The sequence below is a fragment of the Melozone crissalis genome, unplaced genomic scaffold, assembly GCF_028551555.1.
Source record: "Melozone crissalis strain CALT ecotype California unplaced genomic scaffold, PUWL_Pcris_2 ptg000029l_1, whole genome shotgun sequence".
In the NCBI taxonomy this organism is placed as follows: domain Eukaryota; kingdom Metazoa; phylum Chordata; class Aves; order Passeriformes; family Passerellidae; genus Melozone; species Melozone crissalis.
In genome coordinates this window covers 5,990,887-6,015,131 of record NW_026535807.1, presented here as the reverse complement: position 1 = coordinate 6,015,131, position 24,245 = coordinate 5,990,887, and the positions used below count along the sequence as shown (strand labels likewise).

The 24,245-nt window shown below is 45.8% G+C and overlaps 1 protein-coding gene across 22 annotated transcripts in view; it reads right to left on the bottom strand.

Annotated features, from left to right (window-relative positions):
- The window catches only part of MAGI1 (membrane associated guanylate kinase, WW and PDZ domain containing 1), a 331,966-nt gene extending 308,189 nt beyond the window's left edge, over positions 1 to 23,777 (bottom strand). For all 22 annotated transcript variants that reach the window (XM_054281276.1, XM_054281280.1, XM_054281281.1 and 19 more), the window contains exon 1: positions 23,492 to 23,777. In XM_054281276.1, the coding sequence (XP_054137251.1) occupies positions 23,492 to 23,777 (286 nt within the window). The remainder of the gene's footprint in view (positions 1 to 23,491) is intronic.
- Between the last annotated feature and the right edge of the window lie 468 nt (positions 23,778 to 24,245).

Here is a 24,245-nt window from a genome sequence, read left to right as displayed (position 1 = left end):
CCTTCTGCATTAGTCTGCAACATGCTACAAAATGTAATAAAAAGCCAAATGTCTCTGTGCCCTCCCCCCTCATCTAGCTGAATTATTATTTCAACCAGTCATGTAGTTGCAACTCTGCCTACATCTCCAAAAACTAAACAATTATGCCACAATAGGGGTATTTTGTTCGCTCAGAAAAAAAATCCTCTAATGAAAAACTATGTTGGTGGTTGAATCCGTTTCCTTTAGGAGGAGCTGGCTGTAATCTCAGTGGGACTTGTGGTTTCAGCTATTCATACTGTTCATAGCAGTTTCTGTTTTTTCTCAAAGCAGTGTAACCCAGCAACACAGAGAAAAGCTGTGATTAACTTCTGAGATACAAGATGTCACGGCAGTGCACGTCGCCTCTTCACCGGGAGAACCATAAATCTCTGCTGCTCTGTTTCTGCACAGACACCTCACATCTCAGGCAGAGTGGAAAGCAAAGTTAGAAATCGCTGAAATTTTCTGTTTTACCCAAGAAGAAGTTGACTGTGGACTCGTGACTCTCAGACAGATCATCCTTCAGAGCTACAAGAAACTGCATCTCTCAGGGCCTGATCGATTCCTTCGGTTCCCTGCCAACCACAGGAGAGCTCTAAAATTAACAAGCATTATATTAGCTGACTTTACCTAAGGAATGGCTATCAATTATCCACACACACAGAAGACATTTCCTTTTATTTGTATGCAAATGCCCATATGTGGTGGAATGAAACTGGAAGAGAACATGTCGGCATCAAAATCATGCATAAATTGTACACTTTAAAAAAAAAAAGCGCTAAAATGCTCGTGTCAATCTCAATAAATGAATTTATAGAAATCCAAAACACCACAGCCAATCAAGCAATTAAAAAAAGCTGAGGGGAATAATCAGAATGATGTTAAGGAAAAAAAAAAACAACCTCTTTCCTTTATCTCTTGTTTGAGGTACCTAGGCTTGCCCTGATGTCTGAAGTACAACAGCTACACAGTAAGACATCCAGGCTCTGTTATTCAAGATACAGAATAAATCATAATTAATTGGCTTTAAAAAAAGTAAGACTCATCTGGCTGTCCCACCAACACAGAGATCTTGGGAGAAACTCAGCTCACACTGGCCAGCACAGCTCTGCTGTCCAAACCTTTGGGACAAGCACCAGCCTTCCCCTGCCCAATGAACACACTGATGCAGTCCCTTCTGTGTGCTCTGGGAGATGTTATTTCATTTTTTTTTTAATGACAGGTTCTGTTATCTCCTGTATATATTAAAACTGGCCTTTCAGCTCTTCCATTAATACCAGACACTGAAGTCAGAGGTGAACTCTAAGTGACTCTGACACTCTCAGATTAGGGCATCTCTCTGACAGGCTTCTGACACAGCCTCTTTTCATGTCTTGGGACTGCAGCAAGAGGGGAAAAAACTGCCCAGAGCTCAGGGTTTCCAAGCTGCTCTCCAGCAGCAGTTATTTATTACTGCTCTGCCCTACAATGTCACCCAGGTGCTGCAGAGGAAAGAAGGAGGCCATTCCCTGATATCGAGAGTTACAAAATATTTTGAGAAAAAACTGGCAAAGGATAAGCAGATGGGCACGAGATGAAAGCAAAGCAATCCCAGGGCTGAAAGCACGACTTTTATGTTTTGTAAAGCTTTTTTGTTTTGCAAAGTTGACCAGGTGGTTTAAACAAAAAAAAAGAAAGAAAGAAGGAAAGACGAAGGAAAGAAGGAAAGAAGGAAAGAAGGAAAGAAGGAAAGAAGGAAAGAAGGAAAGAAGGAAAGAAGGAAAGAGAAAATTCAGATCAACAAACAAGAATAAACTGAATAATTTGATCAGAGCCAAAGCAGCATTGAAGAAAATTCCCTCCTGCCTAGAACTAAGTGCACTGTTGCAGATGAACAAAAAAATCCAAACTCCAAACAGGCATGTCCAAAACCACACAGGAACAGGGTGCCTTTATTCCCCTGTGCTGCTCTCTGGGAAGAAATCCTTCAGGAGCCAGATATCAGCTCTAAATTGCTAGTTTTGTTACTCCCAGGCCCCACAATGAAACGGGATGGCTGAGGTTACCACGCTGTGGTAATAATCAAATTTAAGGGGATTATAATCATTATAAGCTAATCAGGGTAGAATTATATATTTTTAATTAGCAGCTGCTGTGTGGTTAAGGCACTAGAATCCCCAGCTGTTTGCTGCTAAGTGCAACCAACAGAATCTTACTTGAAGTGCAAAATACATGCTTCTAAATGGAAAATATATTAAGGAAATTTAAAATTGCCCTTAAAAATTCTATATACTGTAAAGCCTCATTATAGATCATGCTTTTTGCTTTCAGCAGTGGAAAGTCTTTGGTTTTGTTTTTTTTTAAAGCCTGTGCATTTAATCTTATATTGAACATAGGCCAAATACAAAAATATACAATACATTGTGTATATTGTTACTTCAAAGTACATGGTAGTTACTTGTAAATCCTCCAGCATTTGGTATAAACACATAGTGTTTGCCTACTCATTGAAAGTCTAGAAAAGGACATATTTATGGGGAGCCCTAAGAGGTATTCACTGCATGAATAATGGAGACTGAATAAAACTTGTCATTTGGATTGTCGTGTAACAACAGATTTTAATCCAAGATTCCCAAGTAAAGAAACAGATCTCCTCAGTTTCTGTAACCACCCCTGCACACATTGTTGTATTTTAAAATTATTTTTCAGCTGCATTTTAACTGAGAACCTTTCTATGTTATCACAGAGAGACTTCCACTGGCACCAGCCCCCAGAGATCTTGCTTAGTTTAAAAATAAAGCAAACCCAACAGCCAGTTCAACTGAAAACAAAAAGGTTTTGTTAAAGCTGCTCAGGTATAAAGAGGCTGATCAGAGCCTGCAGATGCTTGGCACAAGTCTGCAACAAAAACCCCAAACAGCAAAGCAGCAGATCTTGTCTTCAAACACGTTCTTCAGGTTCCCCGTGACAGACCAACCTCCTTCTCCACAGCCCAGCAGATTTGGGACAGATTTTGGGACAGCAGAGCTGCACCTGAGCACAGCCAGGCCCTTGTTCTACAATCAGCTCCCTAGTCACTGTTTGAGGATATGCCTTGAGGTAAATCCATGAGGTGCTGGAGAGGGCTGAGCAGCCACCTTCCCATTCCAGCCCTCCCAGAGGACAGGGCTTTGTCCAGGCAAGCAGAGAGACAGGCTGCTGGTGATGAGAGCTCTCCAAGCCAAGCCCAAAGCCAAAGCCCAAAGCCCAAGCCCAGCTTTAGATGCTGTTTCTGGGTCCTGCACTGTCAGGGCTGCTCTGTGTGCTCCCCAAGTCTTGTCCTGCCAAAATATCAGTGACACTTCCCCAGGTGCACAGTGAGCTTTGTGTCTGTTCCATCACCTCTCTCATCACAGACCAGGTATGGATGGAGGAGACAAATGACCTTAGATTCATCCTTTGGGCAAAACTTTCCTATGAAATGGATGTAATACAACCAAGACTGCACACCAGCTCTTCAGAGAAATTGCTGTTTCTAAGAGTTTTCAAGCTCTAGGCAGTCCTAAATAACATTCTCTGCCGCGTCTGAGGGCTTTGACTAACAGGGCAGGGAATGAAGACTCAGAAAACCCAACAACAATTCCTTAAACACCCTCCTGTTGACTCAGACTAACACAGCCAGCCATGGCAAGAAAAGGGCCTCCTTGAAATGCCAAGAGCTCTTGGATAAATCATCTGGTCTTGCAGATGGGTGCTGCTGCCAAAACTGGCTCCTCCAAGGCACCCAAACCCTGTGGGGATTACTGACAGTTTCAGACCAAGGTTATCAGTGATGGGAGCTGTACAGGATTAAACCCTTGTCTTTCCACTCTAAAACACAACACACCCTCAGAGCAAAGGCAAAATATATATTTGAGGGAGAAAGAAGCCTAAAAAGACAGCTGTTACACCCAAAATATTAGCATCACATCCCTTTCAAGTCACAGGGACAGAGTCACTGAAGACATGGCTTCTGACAAGAAGTGCACAAGCAAATCAAAGACTTTCACAGAACTGTGGCACTGAGCTGTGCCCAGGCAGGCAAATAATGGGCTAAATTAATTGCCTGTAGCATGACACTGCTGGAAAATCCTGGAGGTTTTGACTGCTTTGCAGCATGGCTCTTTCAACTCCACCCCATGCTGGGGCTTTAATCTGCAGGGCTGTAATGGCACTATCAGCAACGTTAGAGGCAAGACTAAAAATAAACGAGGGACAAGAAAAATGCAGAGCTCCTCCTCCCCACAAGGTCTGGAGGGAATTTCCTGACTCAGTCAGACTGCTGGATCACTTGTTTACTTGTTACTAAGTATGAATTTTCACAGCAGTGTGTGTGGTTTTCACTGAAGTCTCCAAGTTAAAATCAACAGGGCAGCAATGTCAGAAGGAAACTAAACATCACTGAGCCTCCTGAGGGACAGGATCCCTGCTGCTTCCCTGCCCATGCTGCACGTGGTGTTTCCAAGGAAAACACCGCATTTCTAGGTCAATATGAAAGTACAGGGGACAAAGGGAGTCCCATGGATGGATGGGTGAAGGACAGCAGCTCCCAGTAACCTGCATCCTGCTCAATCCATGAGATCTGTTTACCTGCAGATAAAGAAGCTGTCATGCAACATTCAGAGGAGCTGAAGGGTTTATCCCTCTGCAAAACACCTCTTCAAAGGTTCTCTTGAGAGCCAAGAGGCGTTTGGGGAAGGAGAGGTCAGCTCTGCTCCCTGTGGCACCCACAGAAGACACAGCAGGCACAAGCGATTTCAGAGCTACACAAGAAGCTGGCACAGAGATTTGTTTATGGAGAGCTAAAAATTAAGTTTGACTTTAAAATAGCTCAGTCACCAGTCGCAGCTCAGAGGGTCACATTCCTCCTCCATCCCTGCCTCCGCCCATCTCTGCCCAGCAGCTTTCCCAGACTGGCCTCCAAGCAGGGCAGGATTTCCCCACGAGGGTGGCAGGCAAAAATCCATGGCTGGGGAGCTGAAGGAACCTGCTTAGGAAGGGATGCTCAGCACTTCCTACAGCACTGGACTTTTTTTTTTTCCAGGACCAACACTGCAGCCAAGACCATTCCTGTGTGTGGCAGCCTGGCACACACATACCAAGGTATTTAATGAAAATTTTAGGAGGTGCCTGCAGGTTCACAGTGCTCTAAGACAGTCTCACCTTCCCACTCCACTCTCCATGGAGCTCTCCTTCTTCACCTCCCCTACCCCTGGAGCACACAGCAGAGGAAAATATAAGATTTCAAGCTTTGCAAACCTCCAGCCTAAACCAACATCCTGTAAAACTACGAGTTAAAGGCAGGAACACTTCACTTCCAAACCACAAAGGCTGTAATGAGTGTGGTTTAATTGGCTGGTACAAGAGCTGCACAGCCAGAATCAGCAGCTGGCAATGAAATCAGCCCTTCTGCACAGCAGATTGCTAAACTTTTGCCCTTGTCTGCAACGTGGTGTGTCACACAAGTAATTCAGTACCCATAAAAAGAATTACAAAAGTATCTAAGAAAAATAAAGTGTTAGCCCAGAACTGGCAATAGACTGTTTTTTCCCCAAAAGTTTCTAGCTGTAAACTCTATAGGGATGAATTTCTATGTGCATATATATATAACATTCTCCATAAGAAACCTGTATATTTTAGGTGTCACTTAAAATCTGGCCCTTTAGAGATACTGATTTTAAGAGGCTTGGAACATATTTAAAAATCTCATTATTGGAATTAGAAATTAGATCCTTTGAAAAATCAGTCCCAAGTGACAGAAGTCTCTATCAAGTGATGATGGCACATTTCCCTGCTTCATTTATTTAATACATCACTCAGCTACTCACACATGTCCAAGCTCTCCCTTAGAGGTTTACAAAGCACACAGCAAGTTAGTTAGCATCTAACTTCAGAACAGCCAGATTAGTAAGGAACAGGGTTTTACAGCAAAGCCTTCCTTTCATCTGGGGCAAAAAGCTTTCAATCTTGTAAAGCCAGTGTAGTAAACCTTCATGCCAAGGTATTTCACAGAGGTAGCTGGGGCTCATTGCTATCCTATCCCCTTGATGGAGTTAATGGAAGTTTTATAGTTTGCACTTTACTTAAAACTACCTTTTCCTCAAACAGAGAAATGCACATTAGGCAGGGTAAAAAATACATAAAGAATACCAAAACCCACATCAACAAGAACCTGAAGTGGTTTGTGCATACATATTTTAATTCAAAAAGCAAGGCTAACCTAAATAAAAGGAATACATATGAGAAGAGCAACACAGATTCATTCTGCAGGCAGCTGAGGAATTGCTGTTCTCAGCCTCCTCCTGCTGTGAGATCCTGGGTGCCCACACCCAGCAGCTTCTGTCCTGCTGAGCCCAGAAGCTGGCACTGCCTTTAGGAGATGAAATGCAGAGCAGGATTTCAACTCCTCACTTAGTTCAGCTGCAGACCACAGGAGAACAGTCCATGCCTTCCTGCTTTTACCTGCACAACTCTATTTTAAATTGGGTCTTGTCCCCAGGGCTCCATATTAAAGGAGTTGCTCATACAAGGAATCAAGAGTCAGAAGCTTTGGACGTGTCAGGACAAATCCCACCAAATGTAAATTGGTGTAATGTACAGATTTATGCCGGCTTACATGGCAGCAGAAAGGGAAAGGCAGTAATTCAAACTGCTGCACAGGCTCCCAGCAGCAGTGATGATAAGCATTGCTTTTCTAAGGCTGAAAGAAGGTTCTGGGAAAGGAAGATAAATCAAAACATGTCATCTTTGAAAGGGGAGCAGTGCAGGAGCTAAGCCCCAGTGGCTTGACAAACACCCAACTCTTCCCAGTAAAACAGGCTTTGGTGTAATTCAGTACATAAGTTTTGCAACAGTTTTCATTCTAGTTAAAACTGCATGAGGGTTCATTAATTTGAATGCTGTGTGATTTGCCATGCCCACACCTGGGAATGCACCAAAAACGCTGGAAGCATTTGCCTGTTGGCAGAGGGGTGAGCCCTGCTCTCTCAGCCCTGCCCCACAAGTGGGCTGCAGCAGCTCTCTGGACACATCCTCTCTCCACTGGAGCCCAGGACACATCCCCAGCCAGACCCTGGTGCCACCCGCCCTCTGAAAGCCACCACCCTGTCAGGGACAGGGAACAAAGCCAGAGCCCGTCCCCACTCCCAGCTTGTGCAAGTTCACACAGAATGTGGGTCTGTGTTCTCTAAAAATCAAACACTCCCCTCAAAGAGAAAACCTCGCTGGTATGTCAGTTATGACAAACACTGCTGATCAGGAAACTGAACCTGTGAGCTCAGCTCGCATTTTAAAGGCACTTACACCTACATATTGGTGCATTCTTTTGACCTGAGATATTAAATTGTGCACACTGAGCTAAGTTTTTTCCAGGTAACAAAGGGGTTTATCAGCACACCTCTGGTGGAATATTAACTCCAGTGTTTTGCTGGGAAGAGGCTGAGTTTAATCTGGATTGCAATTGGAGAGCGGGAAAGAAAAAAGGTCAGAGCAAACATGGCACCATGATTAAAGGAGTGGGTTAATTATCAACCAGGGGTATGAAACTGTGGAAACACAGCAGTCCTGCTGGTGATGGTGCTGGCTGCTGGACAAGCAGAAAGGGATCCAGACTGCTTCCAAGAGGAAAGGGATTAAAGCTCTCACGCTGTTACATAACTAAAGAAGCTGGTTCTGAAACAGATATCTGTGTCTGCAGGGTATTTGGGGTGCAATGGCTTTATTAGCCAGACACACACAACCAGCAAGGCAGGCTTAATGCCTATTAAAAAAATATCTTATGCCTGGTATCAGGGAGCTCTGCAGGGTTCAGAAATGGATCAGACATTTCTCCACATAACAAAAAGAGCCGAAGGCAGCATCTGATACTGCACAAAAGGCAACAAACACCATAAACAAGGTACATAAAGGCTCCAGCCTGCAGGCACAAACTGCCCTCTGCCTAGAGAGACCTGGACACTCCACCAGGAATGGATTTTTCTTCCTAGAGGGCACCTGTTTCTAAAGCTATCTTCTGAAACAGATTATATCAACCAGTATTTGCATCAGGAAAGCAGCTGAGAGGACAGCTCACCTGAGTCTGCTGTGACACATCCTACTCCAAACTAAACAGCATCAGCAACACTGTAATTGTAAAACCACTCACAAAAGGAACAACAAAAACAGAACCCAGAAAATTTGTAACTGTTACTATTTAAACTACCACTACGAGAAAAAACAACACTGGAGCAAAACGTTAAATGGCAAAGAAAGGCATAGCTACAAAAAGAAAGTTAAAATATTACATCAGCCCAAACCTGCCAAAACTGAAGGAATCATAACAGATAAAAGAAAGTATTGGAGGAAAAGTGGGTAAAAATAGAAATGCCAGGATGTGACATGCCTGGGAGTTATAGAAAAAGCATCTGGATTGTCCTCAGATCCCCTCCTGACTGCTGTCTAACTCGGTAACCATCCCTCTTGAGCAAGGGGGCTGTCTCAAGCACAGCAATGGGGCAGTGCCAGCCTCTTTCCATCTGATGCCATTTGAGGCAAGGCACCTTCCCAGCCAGACAGGAGCAGCTTGTGCCCTCAGCTGCACAGAGCTGGGTGCAGCCCTGGACCTGCCCTCCAGCCCAGGGGACACCAGGGGACACACAGACACACACAGACACACACAGAGACACACACACACACAGACACACACACACAGAGATACACACAAAATACACACACACAAAACACACAGACACACACACAGAGACACACAGACACACACAAAACACACACACACACATACACACACACACACAGATACACACAAAACACACACACACACACACACACACACACAGAGACACACAAAACACACACACACACAGACACACAGACACACACAAAACACACACACACACATACACACACACACACAGATACACACAAAACACACACACACACAGACACACACACACACACAGAGACACACAAAACACACACACACACAGAGACACACAGACACACACACAGAGACACACAGACACACACAAAACACACACACACACACACAGAGACACACACACACGACCTTCTGCTCGTGGCCCCGGGGAAGGACCAAGCTCCATCCACGGGAACTGCATCAGAGCCACCAAAAACAGCTCTGCAAATTCATACGCTGCTGCAACTCACTCCAGGCAAAAGGAAGAGCGCAGAAAGCCCCATCTCCCAGCCTGTCAAGTCTGCAGAAATATAATTTCCACTTTATTTCTGGAGCCTGCCATTTACTGAGCACTGCTGAGGGGACCCACTTCTCTTCTGCACCCTCTCTCCCTTCACAAGCCCAAATGCAAGGACTGGCAATGCATCCTCATGGGATGCACACTACACAGAGTGCTGCTCTCTGCAGGGACACCTGAGCACAATGACAGCTTGAAATATTTCTTTTTTAAAAAAAAGAGAGAGAGAAAAATCCTTTTCAACTGAGCAATTTTTATTTTTACAGCAGTTACAGCCAACTGCCTGGCTCAGTATCTGTTACCTGCCACAAATGTCCTTTGCTACAGTGACAGCTACGGAGAAGGAGTTGAGGATGTTTAAGCAAAAGATGCTTTGTCATTTTGTGAAGCATTAACACCGCTCAACGCTCTTTAAAGGACATTACAGCAACTTGGCTGTGGATCCAGACTCTCCTGCTTAAATTATGGATTTTATAATGCTCTGAACATCACTTCTAAAAAGCACAGACTTTGGAGTGTCTCTCCTGTGCTCATTCCATGGTCCCCAAAGTCTGAACCAGGCAGATATTTGAGTTTTCACAGCTAAGATGAGGCAGGAGAAAATCCCATTCCATAGAAAGCTGAGGGAAACAAACCCGAGCAGCTGCATGTGAAAATTACATGAAGTCCAAAGCCAGAGTGTGAGCCTTAGGACAGAGACAGAGTCAGGCAAGTGCACAAATGCTTTCCACGTGTTCTGAGTGGAAAGAAACTGAATTTTTTAAAGTCTAACATGGAAACTGCTTTAAGCAATTTGTCATTTCCAATCGAGGTTGTGCAGTAAAAGAGAGATTTCGACAAGTCAAACAACTTCCTACCGGAACGGCCGCATGCAATGTTCAAACCTCCTCCCACAGACTCCTCAGAAAAGGAGAATTTCTAATTCTGCCATTCAGGAAGACTTTGAAATGTCACTGCTGTTTGATTTGACCAGTGCAGAGGAAATGCAGAGTTGAGAGAAGGGGAAAACAATGCATTTACCATTCTGTCATTTTTTAAACTTGATTCCAAGGCAGTGATGTGACCAAGTGCTAAGAAATGCAAATATTGCATCTTTACCTCCAAGAGGGGGAAGCTTCAGCCACATTTCCTGTAAATGTTACAAATTAAAGCTCACCTGGGTACAACAAGGCATCAATGTGCAACACCAGCTGAAGGAGAACTGAGGCTGAGAGCACCTTTTAGCTACACCTGAGCTAGAAACAATGTTTTTATGGCAAAAAGTCCTCTGAACGTGATCCACCACAACGGACCATAATGCTGAAATCTCTTCTACATCAGGGACTCTGAGGAGAAATAAGCACACAATAAATATTCACTGCTGTTCCTGCCACTGTTCACACAGCTCTCAGCATTCAGCAGTGCTGCTGCTGTGTCCCAGTACTTGAAAGCTCTGTCCTCTGGAGGCCTTGATGAAGTTTTGTTTATCAGTTGGTAATGGGAAGCCTTTCCTCAGCCAGAGCTCAGGGAGGAGCAGGCTCTGCTTGACAAAGCCCACAGGTTGCTGGAAGATGCTTGAGGTTCACAAAAATGGAGTAGCCACAGCAGAACAGCATCAAAAGTCACTTGTTATTTGTAAAATCTACCTCCACCTGCAACAAATACAGGAAAAGAGGAACACCAGCTTTAATTAAGCCTGTTAAAAAAGTCCCTAGCTTTTTGAAAGAAAGTTTTGAACCTTCCTGCTGAGCACACACCCAGGGCCTGGAGGGCAGGAGGTGCTGCAGGCAGCAGAAACGCTCTTCTGTCAGAAATCCACCAAGGAATTATTGTATCCAGCACATCCTGAGCCAGGCTCCAACAACCAGGCAGCTGATGGAACCTTCCCTGCCAACTCAAGAGAACCATGGAAAAATGCTTGTGGTGCTCCCTGCCAGGGGTGAGATCCCATCCGGGCAGCCACGGATCCAGCAGCCTCTGCCCAGGGGGAGAAGGACACAGAGAGTAAAAGCAACCTGTGAGAAGGATACAGCAAATAAAAGCAAACTGTGAGGAGCCAGCCTGGGTGTCAGAACCCCGGACATTCCTCTGGCTGCCCTGGAGGACTCCAGACCCTGGCAAGGGGCTCAGAGATCTTGGCACAGGGTCAAAGACACCTGTGCCTTCTATTTAACCCAACTTTGTGTGAAGATTTACAAGCCACAAGGTTTGAGTAGAATGACAGCGAATTTATCACAGGGTGGAAAAGTAGAATTTTGGGGATTTAGAGTGGGGGTTCAAGAGGCAAGATGGAGGAATCTAGGCATGTCCTGTCCTTCTCCTTCTTCTTCTTGTCCTTCATCTTCTGCTGGGATGGTGGCACTTTTGGATTGGTTTAGGGTAGAGACAGACTGTCTAAGTTAGGTGATAGGTACTGGAAAATTATTGTACATAAAGTATATGTAGTCCTTAGTATAAAAAGGTAACACCATCCCAAGGGCTGTCGCTGTGCCTCAACCCAACCTGCTGGACAGATCTCAGCAGGTCAGAGAAAGAATGTATTAGATAAGAGCAAATAAACAACCTTGAAAACCAGACCTGAGGAATCTCAACTTCTTCTTCAAGCGTGGGGCTGGGAAAAAAATACTTTTAAAAGATTTTTTAATACCTTGGGAGCCATTCCAGCAGCACAACACCCAAGAGCTGTGAGCCAGGGCTCCCTTGTTTCCTCAGCATCCCCCAGGGGACAGCAGGCAGAGCCACCACAGCAGGATGCAGTGCCAGCTCACCCACTTGGTGTGGGGACTCAGCAGGACACAGCTGAGCTGCACATCAGCTGCACTAAATCAATTGGAAATAGGTTTTGGTTAATCCTCTGCAGCCTTTTAATGTTGGGATTGTGACAACTTGCCCGGCTTTTTAGGCAAACAGCAATTTCCACACTGGTTTAGGCAAGCCTCAGTGCTGATTACAGCACCTTTTACAGACAAGATACAAAAAGCCCTCTGCAATGTGTTACGTTAGCACATGCTTAAATTTAAGCACTCTCATTTTTACTGGGGCTTTTCTCATGTGCAACAACTTCAGCACATCCCAATTTGCCAGCCTGCAATATGACCAAGATATCCTGTCCCAGCTTAGAACTGTGTAAAAAAACCTCTTTGTGTTTAGCTCCTGGAAAAACTGATACGTGGGTATTTCTAGCATCAGCTAATACAACTGGAAAACTGGCAACAGAAAACAAAAATAAATGGAAAAGTAGCCTTGGCTAGTGCCTAATCCATCTCTTTTGCAGATAAAAATTTCAGCCTTTTACAGGTTTTATAAGCACAAATTAAAAAAAAAAAAAAAAAAAAAAAAAGAAAACAATCTATAGGGCATTTTACGGAAACACTGTTGTGGCAAAGCTCCACCTGAGCAGGACAACCTGGAAATACAACAAGGGAGCTGTTCCAGCTTAGGCAATTCACCCTTTTCCCCTGTTTTAATGAGGATCTGGGAAGCAGCAGAGCCCCAAGCACAGCAAAAAGGAGCCAAGATTTGTGGGTCCATGTCCTTGTCACTAACACCCCAACTCAGCCACAGCCTTTGTGCCCCACTCATCACTGAGCTCTCCATAGCCCTCATTTTTCTCCTGTAAACACCCAGGCAAGGACAACTCTCAGGTCCATGCCCTGCCTGGCACAAGAGAACCCCAAACTCATCATTGCTGACAAACTGACATCCTGCATCCAGGTATTCACCACATTTCCCACCCTCACAAAGGAGTGACCCCGTGTTAAAGTGTAACTGCCCCCTGCCCCTGGAATGAGGGAGCTAAATGCCATTTTATGGCCTTGAACGTGCCAGAGGCCGCTGTGCACAGTGAAACTGGGCACCTTTCCGAGGTGCAGTTTACAGCTGAACTCTGGAATTCCCTCCTGCACACTCAGAATGACTCACAGGGGCCAGACTAAGGTCTGGGTAGCACCTGCCCCTAGTGTGGGTCAGGAAAAGGAATCTGGATCTTCTTCAGCAGCTGCATCACCTAACCTGAAAGCCACTGAGGTCTCATGAGCAAACATCTCTCAAAACCATCCCTCAAAACCAGCTTGTTCCTGCAGATGATTTACAGGACAAGGATCACTGAAACAGTTTCACCACAGCATCACCACAATAATGATTTTCAATGTTTCTACAGGAGCAGAGGCTGCTCCTGCATCTCGTGATGAGATAATGGGCACGGGAACTGTTCTCAGCCAGAATAGAGGTGGTTTCATGCTCTTCCTATTTACCTTCCAAATAGCTGTGCCAACAATGAATTTTAGCACTCATGGTGAAACCCATGGCACTGGCTGTTCAGCAACCTGAGCTGCTGAAATCATGGGATTAGTTTCCATTTTAAAGGAAAATTAAGAGTGAAGAAAAGGACATTCTGGAGCTTTTCACTGAAGCAGCATTTGACAAAAGGGATGCTAAAGTGAAAAAGTGAAAAGTGAAAAAGTTAAATATATTTATACTCATAAATACACACCATCACATATTCTCAGAGTCTCACCAAAGAATTCAAACTATTTTGATGGGTGACACAATACTTTCACAAGCTCCACCTCTTGCACAGGCTGTGTGTGGATATAAAATTTTCCTCTGTATGTAACCTCACTGAGCAGCCAACCCTTGGACCAGCACAGCCCTGATATCCTCAGTGCCCATCTGGATTTTGCCCAGAGCAGCTCCACACCTCCCACAGACAGCCAGAGACAGACAGTGGGGGTTTAATTGCCTCACTCCACCTGGAGCAAACAAAGCTCCCTGCACCAGGAGGGATTTACAGACTGGAGCTTAGTCCAGACAAAAATGGCTCCACATGAGATTGAGGGAACAATCTCAGCATGCCCATACCTCTTGATTAAAAAAAAAAAAAATAGAAGGAAAGCTACAGGACATGTATAAAAGCATTTGTCAGCTCAGATCTCCACTTGGAACCAGTCTGATTAATAAAAGCAGGCAGTAGGTGACAGGGAGGACCCCACAGTGCACACAGGCTACACACAAGTTAACAAAACACTGTATACCATTGCTAAGCAAGTTTGCTATTTGCACATCAAACAAACACACAGCGTTTGCTGGGGTACCAGCAAAGACAATCTAACAGCAACAAAGCAAGCCATCCCCTCCCACTAAGTAAACAACTCACTGATTTTATACAGAAACAGCAGATTCTGTGATCCTCAGAGTCCCTGCTGAGCAGCCAGCAGAACCTCTGGGCTTGCCCATGGCAGTCAGGCTATTGCTGCTCCTCCAAACCACCACCAGAGCCCATGGAGAAGATATTCTACATTAGTCACTTCATTGTTTAAGGAAAAATGCATTCCAGGGAAAATAGAAGAACATGATTCTTTGTTTTGCACCAGACCAACCCCTCTTCTGCCCACAGGACAGGGAGAGAACAAAGCCTGGGCTGGACCAGTGGCTGCCAAAGCCCCATCAGGTGTCCTGTCTTCAGTGCTGTCCCCCAGGCAGCAGCACTGCAAAGAGGAGACTCAGCTTGGAGACAGCAGTGTCCCCAAATTCAGCCAAGCTGCAGATTTATCACCCCCAGCTCCCTGGGATCAGTTTCCCCACGGCTGTGCTCTGCCACATGTCCCCCACTGTCCCTGTGCCACACAGGGGAGCCACACAATGTCCTGGGGCAGCAGGAGATGTTGTAGGCACCGCATCCTAACAGAATATTCAACAGCAAAGCTGCACCACAGAGTCACAGAATGGTTTCTGTTGGAAGGGACCCTAAAGATCATTCATGGCAGGGACACCTCCCACTGTCCCAGGCTGCTCCAAACCCCATCCAACCTGGCCTTGGGCACTGCCAGGGATCCAGGGGCAGCCACACTTCTCTGGGCACCCTGTGCCAGGGCCTTCCCACCCTCACCCACTCAGCAAAGAATTTCTTTGTGTCTTACCTAACCCTGCCCTTCTCCAGGGGCACTGAAGTCATTCCCCCTTATCTTATCACTGCCCACCTTTGTAAGAAGTCCCTCTCCAGCTCTCCTGTAAGGGCCAGAACAAGATGATGGACTGCTGTGGGATTGTCACAAGCTGGTCCTGCAGAAAACACTCAGATGTTGTTTTTAGAGACAGCCTCAGCATGAACAACTCCACTAGAGAACAGGGAACTCTCCCCCAGCCCAAAGTTTCGGTATCATTTGTGTATCTCCTGCTGCTCTCTCCACCTCTGCTCCAGCCACCCCTGGCTTCCCACAGGGCTGCAGGGAATTGCTCCAAGGCTCAGGAACCTCCACCTGTACCCCTGCCTTTAAATTGCTAATTGGGAGCTGTGGCTGAGCCTTTGGGAAAGGAGGAGGATGGGCATGTTCCTGCGATTTTGAAGAAAAGCCATTTTGCAGTTATTCTGCAGCCCAGGTCCCCACCTGCCCAGTTCAGCCTGTTTGGGAACTTTCTTATTCATCCAAAAGCCTCTGAGACATCTGAGTCTGTCATCAGCTTGGTCTGACACCCACTTGGTGCAGGATTTGTACCACTGGAATAAGACAGGTTGAACATCAAAGTTGGGGTTTTTTTAAAGCACACAATATCTGCCCAGCTCTGTTTGTGTTGAGGGAGTAGCTGGATTTCAGGCAGCTTCTTTTTCAAAGGCTTTTTGTTAATAACTAAATGAAAAACCCAGAGTTGAGGTTTTCCTCTTAAAAAACAAGCCAGAGATTAAGGATATGAAGAAAGAAGTCAGTCTCTTCCCACTCTAATTGTCCTGAGACACTGACTTGAGGGCTCCAAAATTACAGATGTGTAATCCAAGACAATGAACTCTTTACTGAGGGATTAGCAAACCATGCAAAACTGATTCCTTATTCAAATGCCTTGCAATTGTAAGGGCATCTGTTCCACTTTGCAAGTCATCCCAAAGGCTTTGTTTGTTTTGATTTCCTGTTCCATTACGAAGACAGGGCACTTTGCATTATTTTCACACCGTGTAGTAAGTATTTTGTTTAGTCTAATAAGGGACAGTTAATGAAATTCAATAAATATTTTTAAAACCTTATTTTTCTTTTAAGTTACCACACAAACCCTCACAACCATAAAGACTGAAACTGTCTTTAGCCAAAAATGAAGTGTGTAAAAATGTAATCCAAAACATCAGGACCTGAAGGAAAAACTGTTTTGTTTCTCCAAGGTCTACTAGAGGCAGATTAAAAAAAAAAAAAAAAATCTGCAGGTTTAAATAATATTACTAACACAAAAACAAACAATTAGGCTTAAATAATATTACTAAAAATTAGTAATTTAATTAGTAATTAAATATTATTATAAAATTTTATAAAATTATAAAATAAAACTACTAAAAATGTTTAAATAGTACTACAAAGACAAAATAAACAATATTAAAATAAAATAATATTATTAACACAAAACAAACAATTAGGCTTAAATAATATTGCTAAAAATTAGTAATTTAATTAGTAATTAAATATTACTAAAATAATATTACTAAAAAAGGTTTAAATAATATTACAAAAACAAAATAAACAATATTAAAATAAAATAATATTAGTAACACAGAATTATGCCAGAGTCAGAATCATGATGCCATCATTCCTGCTTGTAGCAGTGAAATAGTTCTGGAAACCATTTAAAATGTCACAGGAGGAAGCGTGGATGGAGTGTGTGACCTTTGGAAACTGAAGGGTGGATCTCAACAAAAATGTCCCATTTACCCTGAGCCACACTGCTCCTGAAGGGCCAAGAGAGATGCTGGCCCACCTATTTGGTTCAGAAGGAAAAGCAAAAAATTACAATAAAAGGGGGAAAAAATAAACATCCCAATCTGCCAGCATACCAGTGCAATGCAAAAGCTGCCAAACTGCTCTGGAAGCAGCAGCCTCTTCCACAGCTCTCTCTCAGATCAGCAGATAACAAAATCTGGATGACAGCCTAGGTTTATGTGTGTTTCCCAACACCAGATCCTTGCAGGAAGCCCCAACCTTCATCCATCTGATGCTGTGGGTCTCCTGTGCTGCCAGCTCTGAGTCCCTGCCTGTCACAGCACAGCCACACTGAGGCACAGACCAAACCACAGACTGAGCAAACAAACATTCAAGTGTCCAGAGAGACAGAGAAATGATGCCAGTGGTGAAAATGGTGTTTCTGCTCCTGCAGGCTCAGCAGCGCTGTCACTCAGGAGCTGCTGCTGTCCCCATCCTGCAGGAGATGCCCCCGGTGACAGGCAAGGAGCAGAGAGGATCTCCAGAGATCACAGGGGAGTGACCCAGCCCCGTGCCCTTGGTGCAAAAAGGTCACTTCATATTCGCTTTCTAAAAGGAAAAAATAAATATTTTCCACAGCTGAGGTGGAGAAAAACTCTGGAGAAATATGACCAGGAGGATCTGCATTTTGCTGCTGCAGGAATTGGGACAGGGAGCTGGAAGGAGCTCAGACAATGCAGAATTTGAGTATCAGCCCTCCAAGTACCACTGAGTGCTCACAGCAAGGATCCCTACACATTCAGCTAACATTCTGCCTCAAATTCTTCACGGTGCTTCTATAAATTCATGGCACTTGCTCTTAGAGAACCACGACTCTGTGCTTTTCACCAAGAAACGTAAGTCACTTGCAGCACACAAAGATCAAAACCAAATGCTTTGATTTACAAGTTCCAGTCAAAGTCAGAGGAAGTGTGAAAAAAGAAAAATACAAACACCTGAAATAACTAGCAGGCATAGCTCGTGTCTGGAACTAAGCAAAGGAATGCAAATAAAAAGCTTGGCCAATTATTTTTAAAAACCTCAGGAGAGGTCCCAAGGATCCCGTCCTTGCCCACAGCCCAGACCCTGCTAATGCAATAGAAAAAAGCCCTTGAGGCAGCAGCATCTTCTCAGCTTCCACATTACTTCAAACTGAGCCAGGCTGAAATCTAATGAGAGAGGGCTCAAATCATCAGTTCTGCACAGCCACTAAAGCGCTGCTCTGAATATCTTTGCACCTCAATGCAGCTGCCCTGGGGCAAATGTTTCCCTGTGCACGCACACACTGCCAAAGGAGCAAGGGTGTTTCTCAGGCATCAGATCAAGAGATACAGCAACAGCCAGAAGAGAGGCATGAATGATCACAGCCTGAGCTGAACCAGGAGAAAATGACAATGCCAAACCCAGGAATGCAAGGAGCTACTGCTGGCTTGGTTTTCAAACCTGTTAAAAAAACCCAAAATTCTTACATTTCTAACATGGAAGATGAATCTTAAATTTCATGATAGCAGGTCAATAATTCACTCATGCAGGAGTTGTAACTCGGTCTTAAAAACACGGAACAACATGCAGGATGGTGTTAACATCTTATTTTGCAGTGGTGTTGAATGACTGCTCATAATTAGACCCTAATTGTGATTTAATTGCTCTGTGATCTGACTGGCCATAAAGAGGGAGCCAGGAGTCCCATCTCAATGGGTGGAAAGATTAACTTTATTGTGGGAAGCATAGCCCCCTTTCATGCCTGTGAGAAGTATCACATTAACTGCTGGAAATTTTTATAACAGGCACGATGTGGCTCCTGGGCTCTCCTGCCCATCTCTGGGGTGCTGCTCCGTGGCTGGAGAGGATGGATGACTGCTCTGCCACAAGCAGGATCAACTTCTAAATGCTGGCAAGCTCTGCACTGTAAATCCAGGCACAGTAAAGATAAGGTCTTGCTCAAGGCAGTATTTTAATACAAGATATACACATTTCATGACTACTAAGTGCAGTACTTCTTTAAAGAAATAAGACTGCTGATTTGTAGCAAAATATGCTCCCAGTGAGAGAAGAAGAGATTCTGCCTTTTTTAATTTTACATTTCGTTCACAACTACTCCAGTTGTCAGAGCTGAAAACAGGCTTCATAAATCAAGAATACAAGAACATCTCTGAGGTTTTCAGATGGCAACACTTCTTTCTCTCCACTTGAAATCCACCTGGGTCCAAAAAGAATTTGGGTCAGATGGAAAAATGACTGAGAGAATTCACTGGCACTGAGCTAGCAGAGACAGGAGGAAAACACTTTCTGGAGCTCGTGTGTGATGCTGCAGAGGTAAACTGGGAAGAGCAGGAGCTCACTCTCTAAACAGCCTCTCCCTTCCCTGGCCCAGCACATCAGCCCAAGCCCTGCTCCACACTCAGTGCTGGGATTCTGCAGAGCCAGGCTTGGGCACTGAGCGTGGGATGCTCAGCATCACCACTCACAAGGTGACACTCTGCTCCCCTGTGTGTGCTAAACCACCAAACACACAGCAATCTACAGATGCATCAACTCTTCCTTCTTTTTTTTAATAAATGTTTTACCAAAAAATGCCAAAATAACAAACAGAAATTGTCTCACAAGCTCTCTCAGGAAAATAAAAGGAAAATACTTAAATACCAGCCCATGGAAACTTTTTGGAAGAGGCTGGTTTTGTTCACATGAATTTATGTAACTGAGTTTAACATCTCATGTGCAGCAGATGCCAGCCTGACATTGAAGCATTGAGTCACTGCACTGTATTTCAGGATTTATCTTAGGGTCAAGTTAATGTTTGAAAAGAAACAAATGCAGCCCATAGCACTGGGTAAACAGTGACTGTTTCTGCTTGGGATCATGCCTGCTCCTGTCTGCCCTGTACAGGGCTAAAAAAACCCCACAAGCACAAAACTCCTCCCTACCGTGGGATCATCCCAGCTGCAAAGTCCTATCAAAATTATGAATTGCACAAACTGCTCTCTGCACCTCCTGGTTTCAGAGCAATAGGTCATTAGGAGCTTGGGATTCTGAGACTTTTTTAGGGAAGCAAAGCGTTGAAATGAGAACTGAAAAACCAATTTAATTTACAAGCATATTAACTTTGACAGTTTCCCATACCAAGCATCTGGCTTGGTGTGGTTTGGCACAGGTCATCGAACCAGGGAGCAGAAAAACCTGGAAATCTCTCACTGAGGGAGAATTAAAACTCAGACACCCTGTCTCAAATAAAACATGGTCTATCTTTTACAGATACAATCTTAATTCTTCTCTTTTGGAGGATGGCACAACAAACTTCTCTCCCTTTATGCTGGACTCTGTTAACCAAGATCCATGAGAAGAAATGGTGTGCCTGGCTTTATAACTGATTATCCAATGAAATCAATTATCAATTTATCAAACTGAGCTATTTTGACAAATGTGAAATGCATTCAAGGAAGCTACAACATTCACAGTACAGCTGGGAAATCACTATGTGAAGGCAATGCCAGCTTTACATTAGAATATGTGACCACTGCTCCTATAATTCAATCTATTAATTCCATACTCTGTGACCAAGTAATAATAAAAATACATTTATTAACTCCACAGCAGTTAATTGCCAATTTCATCAGAACTTAGGCACAGATGTAAGATGGAAAACAATCAGTCATAAAAGCACTACATGTTAACTGAGGCTTTTTCACACATTTGACAGTTCTGAAAGTTACTAAGATACATGGCAGCAAGATTCTTCCTCTCTCTCCCCCAAAACAGGCAACTACAATGGCACAGCTTTATTCTCAAATGTCATAGCAAAAAAGGGGACTAAGGGGAAAAGAAAGAGAAAGCTCCATTTAGCCTTCTTCACTCTTCCTCCCAAGGTAAGCAAAGGACCAAAAAATCCCATATGACCAATATTAAATATCAATTAATTTCCATTAAGAGATTTCATAGAGGCTCCTCCTTTTTGCATGTATTTTTCAAACTTACCACTCACAAAAACAAGGAAAAAAACCCAAAACATTGCAAGCAAACCTGTAAGTTTCCAAACTCTGGTCGAATGACAAAGCTCATGCACAGCCTGTCCCACCTACATTTCCATCCTCATCCCTTTCACCAAGGGCAAGGTCAGATCCGTTATTTTCCCGCTCATGCTTGCAGATGACTGACTTATAGTAAATTTCCTGTTTTTCCAGCCTTGTAAATGTCATACAAAACAGACTGGCAATCAAATGTATACATTTCCAGACTAATATTGCCCCAGCGCTTCAGCACCAATCATTTAGAAACTACGAACTGTGAGGAGGAGAAAAATCTGGGTAACTTTGTAAGAAGTTATTATGTTAAAAAAAAATCTGGGTAACTATGTAAAAACATGTTTACAGTCTTATCTGCACACTCCTCGGCTGTCTGCTCTAGTGCCACACTTTTCCAGTTGAATGACAGTTGCCATTCCTATAATCAGATCTTTAATCAACACAGAAGTAATGAACTTTAATTAAAATACTCTCCTTTCATGCTTCTGATTCTGATACATGAGGGAGAGCTGTGCTTTGAAAAGAGCAGTGTGCAGATGCCAGGCTACCATTGACAGGCTTTGCAGACCACAAAAATATTTAGTGATTTAACAACCGAATATTTATTTCTATTCCACATTCTTGGCTAATAAAGCATTTCTTAAAAATATGGAGAAAGAAAAAAAAAAAAAGAAGAAACTATAACCCCACAGTAACCAAGGGCTTGGTTCTCAGCTCTGGATGGGAACAGTCCAAGGTTTAAGTGCCTGCCCTGACTCACAGATGAGTTTTGAACCCTTTTCTCCCACTTTCCAGGTAAACCAAACCCACACGCTAAAACTCAGCTCTCTGCCCTTTCTTTTGACCATATCCTGGAGCTGAGACACATTTACCACCAAGTCCTGTCATGTGCAGTTTATTCCCAGGACATGTTTTATTTATACTAATTCATGTTTCCAAAACAACAAGAAGTTTGATCACAAATTGTTTGGTTGGGCAGGGTTTTATACACACCTTCCTTCACCCACCAACACCGATCACATTGCAACACCACAAGCTGCATTTTAATACTTCTGCTAAAACAATCAGTATGTAAAAAAACCCTCTGCTTAATTTCCTCATACTTTTCTTCATGCTTTTCTCCCCCTCCCACTTGGGCAGGGAAATCAGGAGGCTGAGTTTCCCTCACCACTTCCCAATGAAGTGAAGGCAGCAGGGAAAACAGGCATTTGTTTAACAAAAATCTGGGTATTTTGGGAGTTTGACAGTGTTTGCTGGAATATTGCTACTGAGTTCTGGAAGGGACTAACAAGTCACTGAGCTGTGGTGGCTCAGGGCACAGGCCCAGCTCCTCTCCACACCATCGCTGGCATCTGCTCCGGCTCCAGAGCTCCCAAGGATGAAACAAGTGCCTGCAGCCCTTCATCTCAGCTCATCAGCAAGCCCAGGGACAAGACTTCAGGTGACAGTCCTGCCAGCTGGCCAGAAATGCTCTCTGCAGCTACCAGCTGGGTTGAACCAAGTACAGGGAAAAAACCCTCGCACCACAAGCCAGAGCGAAACCCCCACCGTTAGGATGCTCACGTCTGGATGACAAATAAACCTTCCCCTAAGGAATCTCTGGGGCAACACGAAGAAAACTTCCCTTCCTTCCTGCACTTGGAGCTGACCTCGGGGAGCTCCTCCGCCTCTCACACCTCCGGCTGTCCAGCTGCAGTGCTGCTCCTCCTGCCCGTCCAGCCAGCCTCGGCGGCTGCGGCAGCACCAACAGCTCCTTGGCACTAAATTCAAGTCCTGTCCGGGAAATCACAAGCCCATCAGCCAGGCCTGTTAGCTAACCTGTTGAGCGACTGTGGAGTGTACACGGATGTGAAGTGGCATCTTTTTAATCCGGCATGGGAGGACTGTTCCTATCCTCTTCCTCAGCCAAACAGCAGAGCTACCTGTCTGTTCCTTCACCTGTGCGCTGCAGGGCTGGCAGCACGGATGCGCCCTCACCTAGGGCAAACCAGGGGGAAGAAAGGTAAATCCATGCTGACTTTCAGCCAGAGAAGGAAGATGCAGGAGAGCCCAAGCTTTTTCTTCCCACGCTGGCAGCCGGCAAACACACGCTGCACTTTCAGAACTAGACTCCACTCATCACTCAGCAGCTCCAAAGGATGCTCAGCTGCTGGAGGAGGGGATCCCTCCCCATTCCCCCAGCAGTGAAGCTCCCTCAGCCTCTCCGAGGGTCAGCCGGACACCGAGCTGCCCGGGACAAGCGCGGGCTCCCCGCAGGGAGCGCTGGCGGCTCCGCGGTGCCTTTGGGAAAGTCTCACGCAATTGCTCGCTGCGCTTAGCGCAAGGCAGGGACTGCGGGGCGGCTGCAGCCGGCTCCGGACCAGGAGGTGCCCGCGCATCACCAGTGCCCTCGCCGAAGGTACGCACACGCGTGGCTGCCTCTGTCGGGCCCCCAGCCGCAGGGCTGATGTTCTCCAGCCCCGGCACCGCGCTCGCCCGTGGCCACCCGGCCCCGCAGCCCCGCGGGGAGCGCGGAGCGAGTTCCCCCCGTCCCGCCGCGTTCCCCTCGCACCTTGTCGGACGGCTTTCACCACGATGGGGTCCTTGCAGCTCCGGATCACTTCCAGCACGTCGTAGCGCGGCAGCCCCGACACGCGGACCCCCTGCACCTCCAGCAGCAGCTCGCCCTCGCTCAGCGCCGCCTCGCCGTCCCCCGCCGCCGCGCCCGCGTACGGGAACTCGCCGTGCTCCGCGCCGCCGAGCAGCGCGAAGCCCAGCTGCCCGCCGGGCCCGCGGGTCAGCGCGCACTGCCGCACCCGGCCGGACCAGTGGTTCTTCTTCTGCACCACCCGCGACATGGCGCTGCGCGTCCCTCCGCGCCCGCGGAGCGCGCTCGGCAGGTGCGCAGGGGGCGCGGACCCGCCGCCCGCTCAGGCCATCACCGCCCGCACGGCCCCGCGCCCGCGGAGGGCGCGCACCGCCTCCCGCCCGCCCCTCCGCGCCGTCCCTTCTCCCCTCTTATCAAGAAAAAAAAATTAAATAAAATTAAAAATAATTTTAAAGCGCTGAAAAAGCAAATCCGGCAGGCGCGCGGTGTTGCCGCCCCCTCTCCGCGGGCGCTGCGCGGGGCGCGGAGCCTTTCGGGCGGTACAAAGCGCCGTTTGTTTTGTTCCAGTTCGGTCCGTCCCGCTCCGCCGCGCTCCGCGCCGCCGGCGCAGGCGCCCTGGCACGGCCCGCCCCGGCACGGCCCGGCCCCCGCTCGCTCCCCGCCCCCGGCACGGCCCGGCCGGCGCGGCCCCCCCGGCCCACGTGCGGCCCCGGCTCCT